This window comes from Alexandromys fortis, unplaced genomic scaffold (genome assembly GCF_014885135.2).
Source record: "Alexandromys fortis isolate MF-2015 unplaced genomic scaffold, M_Fortis_MF-2015_v1.1 scaffold_4, whole genome shotgun sequence".
Lineage (NCBI taxonomy): Eukaryota > Metazoa > Chordata > Mammalia > Rodentia > Cricetidae > Alexandromys > Alexandromys fortis.
Genome location: NW_026067944.1, coordinates 33,605,443 through 33,622,180, shown reverse-complemented (window position 1 = coordinate 33,622,180; position 16,738 = coordinate 33,605,443). Strand labels below are relative to the sequence as shown.

The 16,738-nt window shown below is 45.4% G+C and overlaps 1 protein-coding gene across 3 annotated transcripts; it reads right to left on the bottom strand.

Annotated features, from left to right (window-relative positions):
- Positions 1-1,082: 1,082 nt before the first annotated feature.
- Positions 1,083-10,737, bottom strand: Dppa4 (developmental pluripotency associated 4). 3 transcript variants are annotated; one of them, XM_050148696.1, is made up of 7 exons: positions 10,646-10,711; positions 7,685-7,783; positions 7,066-7,347; positions 6,920-6,970; positions 5,171-5,477; positions 3,378-3,573; positions 1,083-1,928 (listed from the first exon to the last, which is right to left on the bottom strand). In XM_050148696.1, the coding sequence occupies exons 1-7, from the start codon at positions 10,667-10,669 to the stop codon at positions 1,895-1,897; spliced, it is 993 nt and encodes a 330-aa protein (XP_050004653.1). In that variant the 5' UTR covers positions 10,670-10,711; the 3' UTR covers positions 1,083-1,894. The 3 variants fall into 3 exon arrangements, with proteins under 3 accessions (XP_050004653.1, XP_050004655.1, XP_050004654.1); XM_050148698.1 differs by lacking the exon at positions 7,685-7,783 and having other exon boundaries at positions 10,646-10,737; XM_050148697.1 differs by lacking the exon at positions 6,920-6,970.
- Positions 10,738-16,738: the final 6,001 nt, after the last annotated feature.

Below are 16,738 nucleotides of genomic sequence, written 5' to 3'. Positions count from 1 at the left end.
TAGCCTGCAGCTGCCCCTCATAGAAGCCGCCTAGGGTAACACACCATTTCAGAACACTCTATGTGGCCAGGGCAGGCCTTGGACACACGCATGACCTTCCTTCTGCTGGGATTTCAGAACCTCACCAGTTCTGATAAAATAGTTTCATACGACAAAATACAGATATTTTCTTGGCAGTGTTGGGTGTTTTATTAAACGATAATTTAAAAAAATTGCTGTATCTTTGTATCCCACTCCCCAGCACTACTGACTAGGAAGGCTTGGACACTTCCCCTCAGTGTCCAGGAATGCACAGGCTTTCCCACCGGAGACTCGTTTTCCTCCAACATCCTATGCCTTCAGCACCTATTCTTGGAACTTTCCATGCCCTTTCAAAGCCGAGGGAAAACAGAGGGCGGTACGTGCCGAGATTCCCACTCTGATCCACAGCAGGCTCGGCACACACTTGTAAACTGGGACCTATTGGCGTGGCTGGATTCTAAGACCGAGAGGCAAATGTGAAGTGCAAATGTCATCTCGTCTCCTCGCAAGCAGAACCAGCAATCTGCCATTCTCCTGCCGCAGACTTCGTCTGATGCACAAGGGGTACTGACCTCCAGGACAGCTCCATGCACATGTCAGACAGGAGAGCAGAGGTGAGGGAAATGAGGTGGAAGCTGAGTGATCACATGGGCAAGTGTAAACAACGGGGGCCCTTCAGGGGATGACACCTACACAAAGCCAAACAATCTCTCAAAAAGCTTCTTCCCTAACCTGTACTCTGTCCCCAGGGCAGTCAAGCCAGCTAGTTCCTTGGTCATTCAACACCTTTATGGACCGACTGTGCATGCCTGACACAAGGGTCCACAAAATGGTGATGTACACTCCCTTCACACAGTGGATGGTTAGTTGGAAAGACCTCCTGCCAAGGTGGTGCCCCCCTCTGCCTCCCTCTTCTCCAGGCATTGTCTGAAGTCCTTTCAAACATGATGTCCAGAATAGTTGGGTGGTGGTGGTGCACACCTTTATTCCCAGCACTCAGAAGGCAGAGACAGATGATCTTTTTTTTTTTTTAAAATATTTATTTATTATGTATACAATATTCTGTCTGTGTGTATGCGTGCAGGCCAGAAGAGGGCACCAGACCTCATTCCAGATGGTTGTGAGCCACCATGTGGTTGCCGGGAATTGAACTCAGGACCTTTGGAAGAGCAGGCAATGCTCTTAACCACTGAGCCATCTCTCCAGCCCCCCAGATGATCTTTTTAAATTCAAGGCCAGCCTGGTCTACACTAGTTCCAGGACAGGCTCCAAAGCTACAGAGGAAACCCTGTCTCGAACTCCCCAAAACAAACAAACAAACAAACAAACAGCATGATGTCCAGAGAGAGGCAGAAGGGATTCAGGGAAAAGGAACCAAACAGAAAAAGGCAAAACCCAGATTTGGTTTAATACTGCAACAATAGAAAACAAACCCAAGCACTACACACTAACAAACATACTACAACCCAGGAAAGGGGACATGCAGAGGCTACAATCATAAGCTAAATCTTTACAGGGGACCACAGAACTGCCTATGACCCCCTTGTGGCGGTGGCAGTACAAGTAAGAACTGTATCTGGCCAGTTCCCACCCCAGCAAAACCTTATTTTCACACAACAGTAAAAGGCATAGTCACTTAAGAGTATGCAGTCCTCACAAGGAAGAGGTGGACCTGCTGTGTTTTGGTAGCTCTTTTTCCAAGCTGCTAGTACTGCAGCAACAAATAACAAACAAGGCCTCATGGCTTCTGGCTGATCCGGGCACCTTCAAGGGCACAGGTGTGAATTCCCATCAGTCTCGGTCTTGGCTGCAGTTCCATATCTCACTCCAAGGAGTAGGTAATGACAGCAGCTACCCACACCTGAGATTCCCTTTATCCTTGGAGGCTCTTATTGAGGATCTTGTTCCTGGAAAAAAAGAGATTTATTCATAGATTCATCCATTCATTTCCTCCTTTCCCACCTCATCTCCACTCCCACCCCCATAACACATGTAGATTAGGCTGGTCCGGAATTCCCCACCATCCCTGTTCACACTTCCCAAGTGCTAGGGTTACAAGTATGCCATACCCAGATAAGAAACCAGAATCAGGAAGAATCACATTTCATCTTTTAAAATAGGTAAGATAGGTTGGGTAGGAATGAACACACGAAATCCTGAGTTTGAGCTGGGTGGTGGTGGCGCACACCTTTAATCCCAACACTTCGGGGAGGCAGAGGTAGGAGGACCTTTGTGAGTTTGAGGCTAGCCTGGTCTACAAGAGCTAGTTCCAGGACAGGTTTAAAAGTCACAGAGAAACCCTGTCTTGAAATCCTGAGTTTGATCCCCAGTCCTCAAGCCCCATAAACCAAGCCTGGGGGACACACCCATAATCCCAGTCTTATGATCAGAAAGTTTAAATAGGAGAATCTGAACTTCAAGGTAAAACCCAGACTCAAAATAAAAATTTTGAATTGCACTAGGGATGTAGTTCCTTGAGAAACACTTGGGTTCAAGTCCAAGCTCCAAGGAACAAGAGAATTAAAGTTCATGAAAAAAGCCTTTGACCATGCCAAAGGAGGAAGATTCGCTAATTCATCTTGACTCTAACTCCATCCATGTAGGCCGTGCCTGAGAGACGCCTAATGAGCCTACACCTATATTCTGACTATGTCTTAACAAAAGCAAAAGAAACAAGACAAATTCCCGTAGTGCTGTTCACCTTAAAAAAAAAAAAAAAATCTCATTGTGATTAAGCAAACATGGTTGAATTTTGAGACTTGTAGATCATGGTGGTCTTGAATTTGTATAGACAGTCCTCCCATGAACAGGTGTGCACCACCACACCCCAGCCCACCGCTGATTGGAACTTTCCCAAGGTTTCTTTCAACTGATATCAAACCTACTCAATGCTATTCAATTCTGGGACAGAGGTATGAAAAACATGTTTTAAAAAGACACCTATTCTGTGTGTGTGTGTGTATGAAGATGCTATGATGCACACGTGATGGCCAGGGGACAACCTTTGGCACTGGCACCTTTCTGAACTGAGCCATCTTCCAGCCCAACAAGAGGACTCAAGCCTCGCCTAGCTACATAATGAGACCCTTTCCTAAACCAACAAAAAGCTGTTGGCTAGGCTTACTGGTATACACTTATAATCCCAACACTTGGGAGGCAAGAGGCAAGCAGACCGCTCCAAATTGGAGATCAGCCTGATCTACATATATGGCAAGTACCAGCTCTGTAAACACACCGCTGTGGAGGTTACTCACATGAGCAAAATAAGCAATACTCAAAACCTGGCTAATTCAAATGAACGTTCCCTCGGGTAACTTCAAGCTCCCACCGTCCGTGTGTGAGCACAGCACACTCACTTGTGAACACACGAGGGGCACAGCATGTTGTCCTCCAGGTGTGGGGGCGGAAAGGTGCAGGCCGGCAGCAGGAAGAGGGCAATCACTTTCCCCTTCTTCTCAGGTACCCAGGCTTGTCCAGCGTGGAACTGAAGCCGAACCCAACCTCTTGATTCTGCTGGAAGGCTTCTCCCATGGACCACACACCACAGATCCCCTGTGGGAGGAGCAGAGCTGTTTAAGATGGAGTCACATATGCATGCACAAGACTGACCACAACCTTCTGGCTTAGACTCCACGTGTCTAGGAAATGTCAGTCCTGAGATAAGACTGGGAATCCAACCTTGATCGCAAGCCATCTAGTCCCCTACTAGAGAAGAGACCTTAAGGCGCCAGGGATGTAGCTCAGTACAGTACTTGTCTAACCTGCTTGAGTCTGATCCCAACACATCACACATACACAAGATAAAACTCCCAAATAATTAAAGGTTTTCCATTAAATAGGTCTAAGGACATCAACCTTTTATTTTGAAATAAGGTTTCACTATGTAACCCTGGCAGGCCTAGAGGTTAAGAGATCTACCTGCTTCTACCTCCCAGCTGCTGAAGCTGAGTCCTCTACAAGCCCGACTCCATCTTTTGAGCTCTCGACTAAGACCCTGACACCCACTGCATCAAGTCAAGCATGATTTTTCTTCATTGCATTTCCAGTTATTCTTATGACAAGACATGAGTTCTCTAAAGTTTACAAAGTCTCATGTAGCCCTGGTCGACTTCAGACTCCGATCCTCCTACTCGAGTGCTGGGTTCATATGCTTATGATGACTTGTACTGGCTGGTTTTGTGGATCAACTTGGCACAGCTGGAGTCATCAGGAGCCTTAGCTGAGGAAATGCTTCCCTGAAATCCAGTTATAAGGTATTTTCTCATTTAGTGATCAACCAGGGAGGCCCCAGCCCATGGTAGGTGATGACACCCCTGGGCTGAGGGTCCTGAGTTCTATAAGAAGGTGGGCTGAACAAGCCATGGGACACTAAACAACCACTAAACAACACCCTCCATGGCCTCTGCATCAGCTCCTGCCTCGCCTCTGGGATCCTGCCCTGTTTGTGTTGGTGTCCTGACTTCCTTCAGCAATGAAGAACAGCTGGGCAGTGGTTGCACATGCCTTTAATCCCAGGCAGTCGCAGGTGGATCTCTGTGAGTTCAAGGCCAACCTGGTCTATGCTAGTTCCAGAGAAACCCTATTTTAACCCTCCCACCCTCCCAAAAAGAAAAATGAACAACAAAGTTGAGTGTAAGTCTAATAAACCTTCCCTTCTCAACTTACTTTTTGGTCATGGTGTTTTGTCCCCAAAAACACGCCTTTTCTAAATTGTATCTATTTTGTAATGAGAAACTGGAGACTGTTAGCGTCACCTACTTAATAGACAACAAGAGATCCCAGCCTCAATCCCAGAGTGTTCTTTAAAGAAAGGAGAAGAAATGACATGAAAGCACATTGCTTCCTGCTTGGTGCGTGAGTCATTTGAAGAAGTAACTGTCAGTGTGACTCCCTGGATCAGAAGCCTCACGGTTGTTTGGGTAGATGTTAGAAATGTGGACCCTTGGGTGGAGACAGGGGTGGTGATGAGCATCAGTAATCTCGGCATATGGAAAGCTAAGCCAAACAAGGGCCATCCTGGGTTATACTTTTTAGATCCCATCTCAACAATACCAAGGAATACTAATTCTCAGGCCCTACCCTGGATGGAACTCAAGAAATAATAGGATGGGTGGGTGTGGCTCAGGAATCTCTGGTGGTTGTGACTTACCGTTTGTCTCGGGTGTTTTAATGGACTGCAGGGCCACATTCTTGTTAGCATTGGCTGCAATCCTCGACCAAGAGGCCAACACTGCCTCAGAGGCGGTTGTGGTCACAACCGTCGTGCTGACCTCTTCATAGAGGACAGGCGGTTCAGTAAGGGCAGGCATCTGCTCCTCAGGTACAGGAACCACTTCAAGAGGCACTATCACCTGAGGACAAGACTCTTGTCCCTCCTCCGTCTCCGTCTTCAATTTTTTCCTACGTATCTTCACCCTGGCCTCTCTCGGTGTGTCAGGAATGTTGTCTAATTCGGTCTGGGATAGTATAGATAATAGTGGGAAATATTAAATAAGAACGGGAAAAGACTGCTCAGCGGGCAAAACACTGTGAAAAGATTTGAATTTGAATCTCCATAGTCCACATATAAAAAGCACACGCAGCGGCTCACTCCTGTAATTCTATTCCAATGCTCCTATAGCAGAATGGGAGGCGGAACCAGGAGCCTACCTGGCCAGTCAGTCTAGCGTATCCATTAGTAAACAACAAAGAGACTCTGGCTTAAAATAAAAGACAAAGCAAGAACTGATACCCAGTGTTGTCCTTTGACATCCATAAATTGGCTGAACCACACACCTGTACATGATCATACAGACCACTCACTGCTTTTGTAGAAAACTTGGAATCACTTCTACCACTTGAATGGTGGCTCATTCATTGTAACTCTAGTTCCATGGGACTCCATGTCCTCTTCTAGCCTGAGGGCACCAGAAGCCCATATGGTACAAAAACAAACACGCAAGCAAAATACTGCTACCCTTAAATAAACTTAAAAAAAAAAAAGAGAGAGAGATTAAAAGAGAATCAAAAAATGTGGCTTTGCATGAGGGAGGTATTGGTGACAGAATAGACTCATTCAGACAGAACGGGTAAGTTAAACAGATCAAGAAAAGCTGAAGAAACTGCTAAGTAGCAGAACATAGTATGAGGTGAGCGGGCTACATCCCACCGCGCACCTAGCTTAGACCCAAAATAACCACATGGAAATTGTATTAATTAAATTATTGTCTGGCCCATTATATCTAGCCTCTTATTGGCTAACTCTCACATCTTGATTAACCCATTTCTATTAAATCTGTGTAACACCATGTGACATGTCTTACCGGCATGAGTCTAACCTACATTCGTCTCAGGCCAGAGATTTATGGCGTCTGCCTGACTCTGTTCTTTTCAGCATCCAGTTCTGTCTACTCCGCCCACCTAATTTTCTTCCCTATCAAAAGGCCAAGGCAGTCTCTTTATTTAACCAATGAAAGTAATACAGACAGAAGACCATCCTTTTTCTGTTTAAACAAGAAAGAAAGGCTTTAATTTTTTTTAGATTTTATTTATTATGTATTATGTCTGTATGCTTGCTAGCCAGAAGAGGGCACCAGATCTCATTACAGATGGCTGTGAGCCACCATGTGGTTGCTGGGAATTGAACTCAGGACCTCTGAAGAGTCAGTGCTCTTAACCTCTGAACCATCTCTCCAGCCCCAAAGCTTTAATTTTTAATATAGTAAAAACTAGCCATTCTTCAACTTCAAAGACTCCAGAAGGATATAATATTCCCTAAGTAAAACAAGAAGTAAGCAACTTCCAAAACTCTAGAAATGACAGAGACACCTCTTGCTGCCTGGACAGTCACCAAAAGTTCTTTTGACCACCAGGCTAGCCTGGGCTAAATACTAAACAATCTCCATAAATAAATAGTTACCATTTGTTTGGGGTAAGAACTTGCAAGGAGTCGTTTGTAAGTCTCTAATTTCTAAGACAGAAAACAACAACAAAGAAAGAGTTGTTAGTGAAGAAGTTTGGATCCACTCTCCCACTCAGCAAGAGGCTCCCCCACTAGGGCTCCACCTGGCCTTTGCTGCTCAGCTTCTGCTTCTTGCACCATTCCCGCAAAATGTCTCGGTGAATCAGGTTCACTGGGGGCAGATAATCCGGTAGAGGAGGAACTGGTATTTTCCTAGGAGTGGGTTTTGGAGTCTCAGCATCTCCTGCTTTCTTGTTTGATTTACAATCGTCCTCTTTTGCTGTCTTTTTTGCTCTTTTTTTCTTTGCAGGGGGCTTTGCAAAGGATGTGTTCGGTTGACTAGACATCAGGCAGTCCACTTCTCTTGGCTTTCCTGTGCTGCTCAACTGGGGACAGAGGAGTCAGACAGTAGTTATCTGTGTCCTGAGCCAGCACACCCCCTTCCTTGCTCTAAACTAACTCACATCTAAGGTCCCCAAGAGGTATATGCATATACCTGTTATATACACTATGTATGACTGCCATGGTGAATTCTCTCTCATGGGACATCATTTGATGTCTGACTAATGAAACAGGGAGCCAATGGTTGGGGGAAATGAGGGAGCCAACATGAAAAGCAGGCTTGTTGGCAACACAATTTTAATCCTACTACTAGGAGATTCCTTTTTTAAAATTTCTATCTTTCAGGACAGGGTTTCTCTGTGTAATGGTCCTGGTACTCACTCTCTTCAGGCTGGCCTCAAATTCAGAGTTCCACCTGCCTCTGTCTCCAAGCGCTGGGATTAAAGGCGTACACACTGTGTGAGTCCCCTGTGAGACTATCTTAAGGAAAGAAAAAAGTTCTAATTGCAATCTTAGCACTTGGGCAGCAAATGCAGAAGGATCACCAAGAGTTAGAAGCCATAATGAGCCTCAGGCCAAGGTTAGTGGACAGAACAAAACCAAAAGCACTAGGCGAGATACCAACAAAGCAATAGGAAGAAAGTGACAAAGGCAACAGAGAACTAGTTGACTTTGGGGGGAAGAAGCCTGCATCTTTCTCCACTGCCACCCCAAAAATTGCTTTCCCTCAGCCCTAGGTTCAAATTCCGCTTCAATTCTTATACCTTACGCCTTCAGCAGAAGGATAGTCTGCTAGAACAGAATCCCTTTCCAGCAAAATCAACCATACTGCCTCATTTCTACCTGCCAATTTCAGCCTTCTATGAGGTTCTTTCTGTGAGTTGATGCAATCAGATTTTGAACTCCACAAGGATCAGGTCTCTTTCCCTTTCATTGCTGACACTCAATAATAAACACCCATCAATTTAATTATTGGAACAAAGAGACTACAGAAAACATAACTAAATATAGAAAAACTAAAAAGTAGACAATAGACTAAGCACACTCCTCGTCTTCACTTAATCTTCATATAACTTCACAAACACTACTGTATTTTCAACCTGGCGGACAAAAAGTTCAAAGTTCACTAAAGTTTAGAGGTGGTGATGGTTTGTGCATGCTTTTATCCCAAGATCAGGGATATCCAGGCAGAAGCAGGTGGATCTCTTCAAGACAGCCAGGGCTACAGAAACCCCTGTTTCAAAAGAAAAGGAAGCTAGGCCATGGTGGAGCACACCTTTAATGCCAACACTCAGGTGGGAAAGGCGCGTGGATCTCAGTGAGGCCAACCTGGCCTACAGAGCGAGTTCCAGGGCAGAGTCTAAAGCTAGAGAAACCAGGTCTCGAAAAACCACAAAAGAGAACAAGGAAAGGCAGATCAATCTACTTCAAGACCCAGCTATACCCCTCTTGGGCATATACTCAAAGGATGCTCAATCATATCACAAGAACGCTTAACACTTGCTCAACTATGTTCAAAGCAGCTTTATTTGTACTAGCCGGAACCTGGAAGCAACCTAGATGTCCCTCAAGGAATGGATGAATAAGATCTGGTACATTTTACACAATGGAGTAACTCAACTCAACTATTAAAAACAAGGACACCATCCCGAGTGAGAAAGATAAAATACGCTATGTATTCAGTAGTGGCTACTAGCTATAAAATAAAGGATAACTATCCACAGACCCAGAGAGACTAGATTCACAAGGAGGGTTCACAGGGAGATGCCCAGATCTCTTTGGGAAGGAGAGTTAGAAGAGATTTGAGTGAACTGAGGGCAGGTGTGGACGGGAACATGAGCGATCAAGAGGGGAAGAATACTGAAAGAGACTACTGGAAGCAGGGAAATTTGGGGGCCAGGTAAAAACCTAGCACAAGGAAAGCTCACAGGATGACCCCAGCTAAGACAGTCCTAGCAATAACATTGAACTGGCCATCTCCTGTGACCAGGCAAGGCTTCAAGCAGAGCAAGTGGGAAACTAACCCAGCCTCATAAACTTCGACCAACAGTTTGTGCATATGCCGGGGCAACGGTGGCCCCTAGAGATTGAGGGGATAACCAACTAATGACCAGTCTAGACTGAAACCCATGCCAGGAGAGTGAGCGCACCCGGACATTGCCTGGAACTCCAGCACCCACAGGCTGGATCACCCAGAGACCGAAAATAGAACCAAACATGACTGGAGTGGAAAACAAGTCAAGATAGCGATGCCAAACAATATTCTGCTATACACATAGATCGGTCCCTAGCCCCATTGTCATGGGAGAGGCTTCTTCCAGCAACTGTTGGAAACAGACGCAGACCCACGGTCAAACATTACGAGTTCAGGAATCCTAGCCCCGAGGTCGTGGCGCACGCTTTTAAACCCAGCACTCGGGAGGCAGAGAAAGGGGCATTTCATTGAGTACAAGGCCCAAGCCCAAGCGAGTTCCAGGAAAAACAGTGGTGTTACACAGAGAAACTCTGCCTCGAAAAATCAGATAAATAAGTAAAAAAAAAAAAAAAAAATTAAAAAGCAATCCCTGGTCGCTTGCTCCTAAGCCTAAATTCTTTGCAAGCGCCACCCCCCAAGAGCTGCAAGGTGAGACAAGTTAACATTAGTCTGTTACTTTGCAACTCAGCGGTTTTACATCTCAATTGGAACTAGCTTCACACTGACATTCAAAACTTACTTTTGCATAATCTTTTTCAGAAAGCCTTCACTTTTGAACCTAACAAATTCTTACACGAAGAAACATGGAAATGGAAGAAAGACGGAAATCTTGGAAAGGATACCTGGAGAACGCTCAGGAGCCTGGTTCCTGCTATTAGAAACCAGCAATGCCTGCCTTCCCGAATTCCTCAACCCTGAGGACACTTGGATAAGATTAGGAGCCTGAAAGTCCTGCAGCAGGCACCAGGCACGTGTGGGTTGAGGCCTCTGGCTCTCTAAAGATAAGGGGTGGCTCTTGTTCCTCCTGAGGCAGACTGCTACCCAAAGCCTTGATTTCATTTTACCTCTCCACTTTTCTGTTTCCCTCCAGTCACGGTACTGTAAATAACTACCTAACAAAACATCCCTTCCAAAACACAACCTCCTCTTGTAACGCATCCTCTGCAGCCAGGCGCTGTGGCCCTGGCGTAACACCGTGCAAGAGGCCCGCTGCTGAGCCACACACCTGCCTGGGACTCATTAAAGTGGAACAAATTGTAACGCTGGTCCTCTTCACGCCCCAAACAAAGGCAGGGTGTGCTCAGAAAATAAAGGCATGAGACCCACCTACTTGGAAAGCCAGATCGACAAAGAAAAACAGCTCTCACCTCCTGGTTTCCAGCATTCTCCATCTCCGAATTAGACGAAACCGCGAAAGAAAATTCTTCCACCTTCCAAATGACCTCTGGCCTCAGGCAGCTTTTAGAAATCTCCTCCTACTTCCTGTTGCCTCGACGCCCCCTTCCGTTCCCCCAACCTCCCGCCCACGCCCCCACCTATTTGTGGTGCTAAAGTCTGACCGTGGCTGATAAATAAAGTCAGCACTGTGTTGGTTTTTTTTTTTTTTAATTATCATTATTATTATTAAGACAGGGTTTTCCTGTTTCCCAGGCTGGCCTGAAACTCACTTTATGGAGCCTAGAATTCCGAGCTGTACTGCTCAGCCTCCGCAGAACGCTGCGCTGTGATTTATTGAGGAGTGAGCCGCCACACCCTGCTCTTGAGGAGCTAAAAGCTATAAATATTGCCGGGGGTGGTGGTACACGCCTTTAATCCCAGAACTGGGGAAGCAAACAGAGGCAGGCAGATCTCTCTGAACTCTGGCCATCCTGGTCTACGCCGTGAGTTCCAGGATAGCCAGAGTTACATAGTGAGTCCTTGTCCACCCCCTCAGCCCTCCCCTCCCCCCCCCCAAAAAAAAACAAGAAGGAAGGGAGGAAGGGAGGGAAGGGGGCGGAGACAGAAATAGAAATTAAAAGAAAAAGCAAGCCAAACTGTAAATATTGCTTAAGGAAAGTGGAGTTCCAAAAGAATTCGGAACAAGCTGTGTGAGCAGACTCCTATTTAGCCAATGAAATTAGGGCCCTGGGTTGGACAAAAACAACCCATTTCTTATTAATTGTAAATTCCCTTTCTGTAAACCAAAGGGGGCTCAGTTTGTTTCTGTGGTGCAAGGCTCAAGTCAAGCAAGGGCTTTGTTTCTGCATACTAACCGGTCTGCCTCTGAGCTACAACCCCAGCCCATAAAATTGCAATTTCAGTAAACTCTCCACCCTTTCCTATGATGTCCGGACAGCCTGGAGCTCACGGAGAGAGCTTCCTGTCTCTGCACCTGAATGCTGGGATTAAGGAGCACCTGGTCACCATCGCCAGGCCTGGCCAGGGTTTGCATTTCTGGCCTTCGAGTGCTGGGTTTCAGCCACTAAACCTGGTTTAAAACCATACGTTTCTATGTGCCTACTGTTAATAGTTTCAAAAGTCCACTGGGTGGTGGTGGCACAGGCCTTTAATCCCAGCACTGGGGAGGCAGAGGCTGGCGAATCTCTGGGAGTTTGAGGCTAGCCTGGTCTACAGAGAGAATTCCAACACAGCCAGGGCTGCACAAGGAAACCCTGCCTTGAAAACAGATGGAAGACAGAAAGACAGATAGAAAGTTCATGTTGAATTGTTTTTTTCTCAATGGAAGTGGAGAAAACATTGCTGGGTTTGGAGACACCCACATTTGTTTGTTAAGTGTGTGTGAGGGTCAGGGCGTGTGTGTGTGTGTGTGTGTGTGTGTGTGTGTATGTGCGCGCACGTGTGTGTGTGTGTGTGTGTGTGTGTGTGCGCGCGCGCGCGTGCGCTTGGGAGGCAGAGGCAAGCGGATCTCTGTGAGTTCAAGACCAGCCTGGTCTACGGAGCTAGTTCCAGGACAGGCTCCAAAGCCACAGAGAAACTCTGTCTCGAAACCCCTCCCCCCCAAAAAAAGTAAAAAGTCCCTTCCCCCCTCTGTCTGCTCAGCCCACAGGTGTCTCTGTTCCCAGTCTGAGGCAGCCACCATTCTGGGATTCTGCCTCCATCAAATCAGTTGTGTGAGGTTTGTTTCATGGTGTGACTTTGTATTATTTGTTGGATCCCAACTGCCAAGATGCCCTCAGGCCAGAAAAGTCCTTACACTTCCCTCCTCCTTCCAAGTTTTCCAGAAGGAAGCACTCTTCAGAAAGATTGTTTGTAAGAGCTGGAGTGGGTGGATGGATATAATAGTATTTTTTCTATTTTAAGTTTATTTATTTCTAGCTGGGTGGTGGTGGTGCACACCTTTAATCCCAGCACTCAGGAGGCAGAGGCAGGTTTATCTCTGTGAGTTCGAGCCAGCCTGGTCTACAAGAGCTAGTTCCAGGACAGGCTCCAAAGCCTACAGAGAAACCCTGTCTTGAAAATAAAAAAACAACAACAACAACAACAACATATATTTATTTTTATTTTATACATGCATTGATGTTTTGCCATGGGTGTCAGATCCCCTGGAACTAGAAATTACAGACAGCTGTGAGCTGCCATGTGGGTACTGGGAATTGAATCCAAGTCCTCTGAGGCAGGCAGTGTTCTTAACCACTAAGCCATCTCTCCATCCCCATAACACAGTATTTTCTGGACTGCACAGGGCTGCTAAGCCTATGAACTCAATGGTTGTTACAGGATGGCATGAAACATGAGAAAGATAAAGCTGGTCAAAATCCCAGGATGCACTGGTCAGGAAGGTGGTCACAAAAATCATACCCCTAGCTGAGAAACACTTAGCAACTGATTGTTGCTTGGATAGAGAGAGTCAATTTTCTTCCAGTATACAGCTCCCGAGAGGCAGGGGATGGTCCATTTGATGGCCATGCATACATACACACGCAGGTAATGCTGAATGGATTCAGAGGGGTTAAAACCAGAAAACACATGAAGTTGAGAGGGATTAGCTGTACGGTGTTGGTGGAAACACTAAGGAAAGACAGAAAGACTCAAACTTTAGGGTAGGTGTGCATTTTGTAAGGATCTATCTACTACAAGAAAGCAAAAGTAGATATGGATCTGTGGTGAAGTGGTGGCTGAGGTGGTGGCACACTGAGCTGCTGGCCACAGAGAGGTAACAGGGATTATGGTGTGTGTGTGTGTGTGTGTGTGTGTGTGTGTGTGTGTGTGACGGGGGTGAAGGGAGAATAGCTCTTTCTCAAAAAGATTGATAGTGTCCTGAAAAAACAGCATTTTTGTTTGTTTGTTTTTGTTTTTCAGACAGCATTTCTCTGAGTAACCCTGGCTGTCCTAGAACTCACAGAGTTTTATAGAACAGGCTGCCCTCGAACTCACAGAGTTCTTTGTGCTGGTATCAAAGGTGGATACCACCATGCCCAATATGGAAAAAAAAAAATAGCATCTTAATGGGGCATGGTAATATAGCCAGCATATGGAAGGCTGAGTCAGACACTTTCAGAATTTGGGACCAGCCTGGGCTACACTTCTAGACCCTGCTTCATAAACAACAAAACAAACCCAAGGATAACAGCAAATGGCTGCAAACAACCACCACATCTCACAGCAGAGTGAATGGAAGCAGTGTCAGATGCTTTGGCTAGTGTGAAAGAGAGGGAGACAGACCTGAGAGGCGTGGAGAACTCCTGCTGTGTCCTCTTTTGTTCTTTGCCTCTAAGTTGTTTGTTGAGTTGGTCTCCTTCTGAGCCTGGTGCTTGACTTTGACCAGGCTGGTCTCTCACTTGTGGCAATTCAAATTCCCTCTCCCAGGTGCTTGGAGTACAGATGTATTTTCACTTGTCCAGCTTGTTTGTGTTTGTTTCGAGACAAGGTTTTTTGATAGCCTACCATGCTGATCTTTAACTTGCTGTGTAGCTGAGGCTGGCCTTGAACTCTTATTTTCATTCCTAAATCTCCTGAGCATGAACATGACCATGACTACTTTTCTTTCCTTTATTATTTTTCTTTCTTTCTTGGAGATAGAATCTTACTGTGTTTTTGAGTCTGGCCTTGAACTTGGAATTCTTAAACTCCTGGGTAATTCTCTCAGTTTCATGAGTGCTGATACCATATGTCCATGTCTTTAAGGCCAGCTCTTTGGAAGAGGTATTATGTATTGATTAATTAATTATGTATTGATTAATTTTGTTTCTCACCAGGTAGTTCTGGCTGGCCTGGAATTCTCTGTGTAAGACAGGCTGAATTTTGACTTGTATTGATCTTTCTGTCTCTGCCACCTAAGCATTAGACTCAGGTGTGCAGTGCACAACCATGCCTGGTGAAAAACATCCTAACTGAATAAATGAAGTTTGCGAGTCTCTAGTTTACCGGAAGGTGAGTTTTCCCAAGCCTGTTGTTTTATGTGCGGCCATTTCACAGGTGGCTGTAACTGGAGGCTTGCAGTAAGAGGTGTGTCTGTCCCATCCGGCAGGCTAGGGCCTTGGTTTAAACCTCTAGTGTATATTTCTAGAAGCCCTTGGTCCTAAGTTAACCTCATTTAAAATGTCTATAGAGATCAGTTTAAGTGCCTGATAATTTCATTGATTTGCAGAAGTCTAGAACAGCTCCTTCTCCAAGGGATTGGGTTTTTGTTTTTATTTTTTTCAAGACAGGGTTTCTCTGTAGTTTTGGAGCTCTTGTAGACTAGGCTGGCCTCAAACTCATGGCGATCCGTCTGCCTCAGCCTCCCGAGTGCTAGGATTAAAGGCATGCGCCACCACTGCCTGGCTAGGGATTGGGTTTTTAACAAGGATGTTAGAATAGGTCCAAACTATTCATAAATAATTGTGCCTTTGGAACTGGGCTTAATGGTGTACACCTTTGATCCCAGCACTCAGGAGGCAGAAGTAGTCAGATCTCTGAGTTTGAAGACTGCCTGTGTCTACATAGTGCATTCTAGGACAGCCGGAGCTACATAGTGAGACCCTTTCTCAAACAACAACAAAATTTTACCTTTGGGTTAATGTGCTTGTTGCCAAGTCTGTTGCCTTCAATATGATACCTGTGACCCTGTGACCAACTTCTGTAAATTGTCCTGCCACCCATGAATTTACTGTGGTCCATACACACAGTATATATGCAGTATGTATGTAAGTTTTTTTTAAGTCCACCTTTTACTATCTCCTATAGAAGAAAACCATTGCTCTCTCTCTCTCTTTTGGTTTTTCGAGACAGGGTTTCTCTGTAGCATTGGATCCTGTTCTGGAACTAGCTCTTGTAGACCAGGCTGGCCTTGAACTCACAGAGATTTGCCTGCCTCTGCCTCCTGAGTGCTGGGATTAAAGGCGTGCGCCACCACCACCCGGCCACCAATGCTCTTTTACTTTTAAAGTTTTTTAAAACATTTATTTATGCTGGGTGATAGTGACATGCCTTCAATCCCAGCACTTGGAAAGCAGAGGCAGGCAGATCTCTGTCAGTTTGAGGCCAGGCCAGTCTACAAAATGCGTTCCAGGACAGACTCCAAAAGGTAAACAGAGAAACCCTGAAAACAAAACAAAACAAAACAAAAATCCAAATAATTATTTGCTTATTTATATGCTGTTGCCTTACAATCTGTGTTGATCTGAGGGATGCGCATGATCTAATCCCCCATAGCTGTCTTCTCATTCCCATATGTATGCTATGACATGTATGTACCACACAAATAAATAAATACAATTTTTTTTATATTTATTGAGCTCTACATTTTTCTCTGCGCCCCTTCCTACCTCTCCCCCCCCTTCAGTACTCCCCCAAGATCCCTATGCTCCCAATGTACTCAGGAGATCTTGTCTTTTTTTACTTTCTACTTCCCATGTAGATTATATATCTATGTAAGTCTCTCTTAGTGCCCGCATTGTTGTCTAAGTTCTCTGGGACTGTGGTTTGTAGGCTGGTTTTCTTTGCTTTATGTTTAAAAACCACCTATGAGTAAGTACATGCGATAATTGTCTTTCTGTGTCTGAGTTACCTCACTCGAAATAATGTTTTCTAGCTCCATCCATTTTCCTGCAAAATTCAAGCTGTCGTTATTTTTTCTGCTGTGTAGTACTCCAATGTGTAAATGTACCACATTTTCCTTATCCATTCTTCGATTGAGGGGCATTTAGGTTGTTTCCAGGTTCTGGCTATGACAAAGGATAAATACAATTTAAAAGTTGTATTTACATTGGAGCGAGTTTCAGGACTGACTCCATAGCTACTGAGAAACCCTGTCTCGAAAAACAAAAACAAACAAACAAAACACACATACACACAAAAAAGGGAGAGGGAGGGTGGTTGTGGAGGGTGTCACCTACCAGGTCTATGGCTCTTGTTTGAGTTTGGAGCCCAGACCTGGAATGTCAGCAAGCCCTCTATTTGGCTACTCCCTATGCTGGGCCCTGCCTTGCACTTTCTATACTAGCTTCCCCAACCTCCTGGTCAATTGTGGGCTGGGAAAA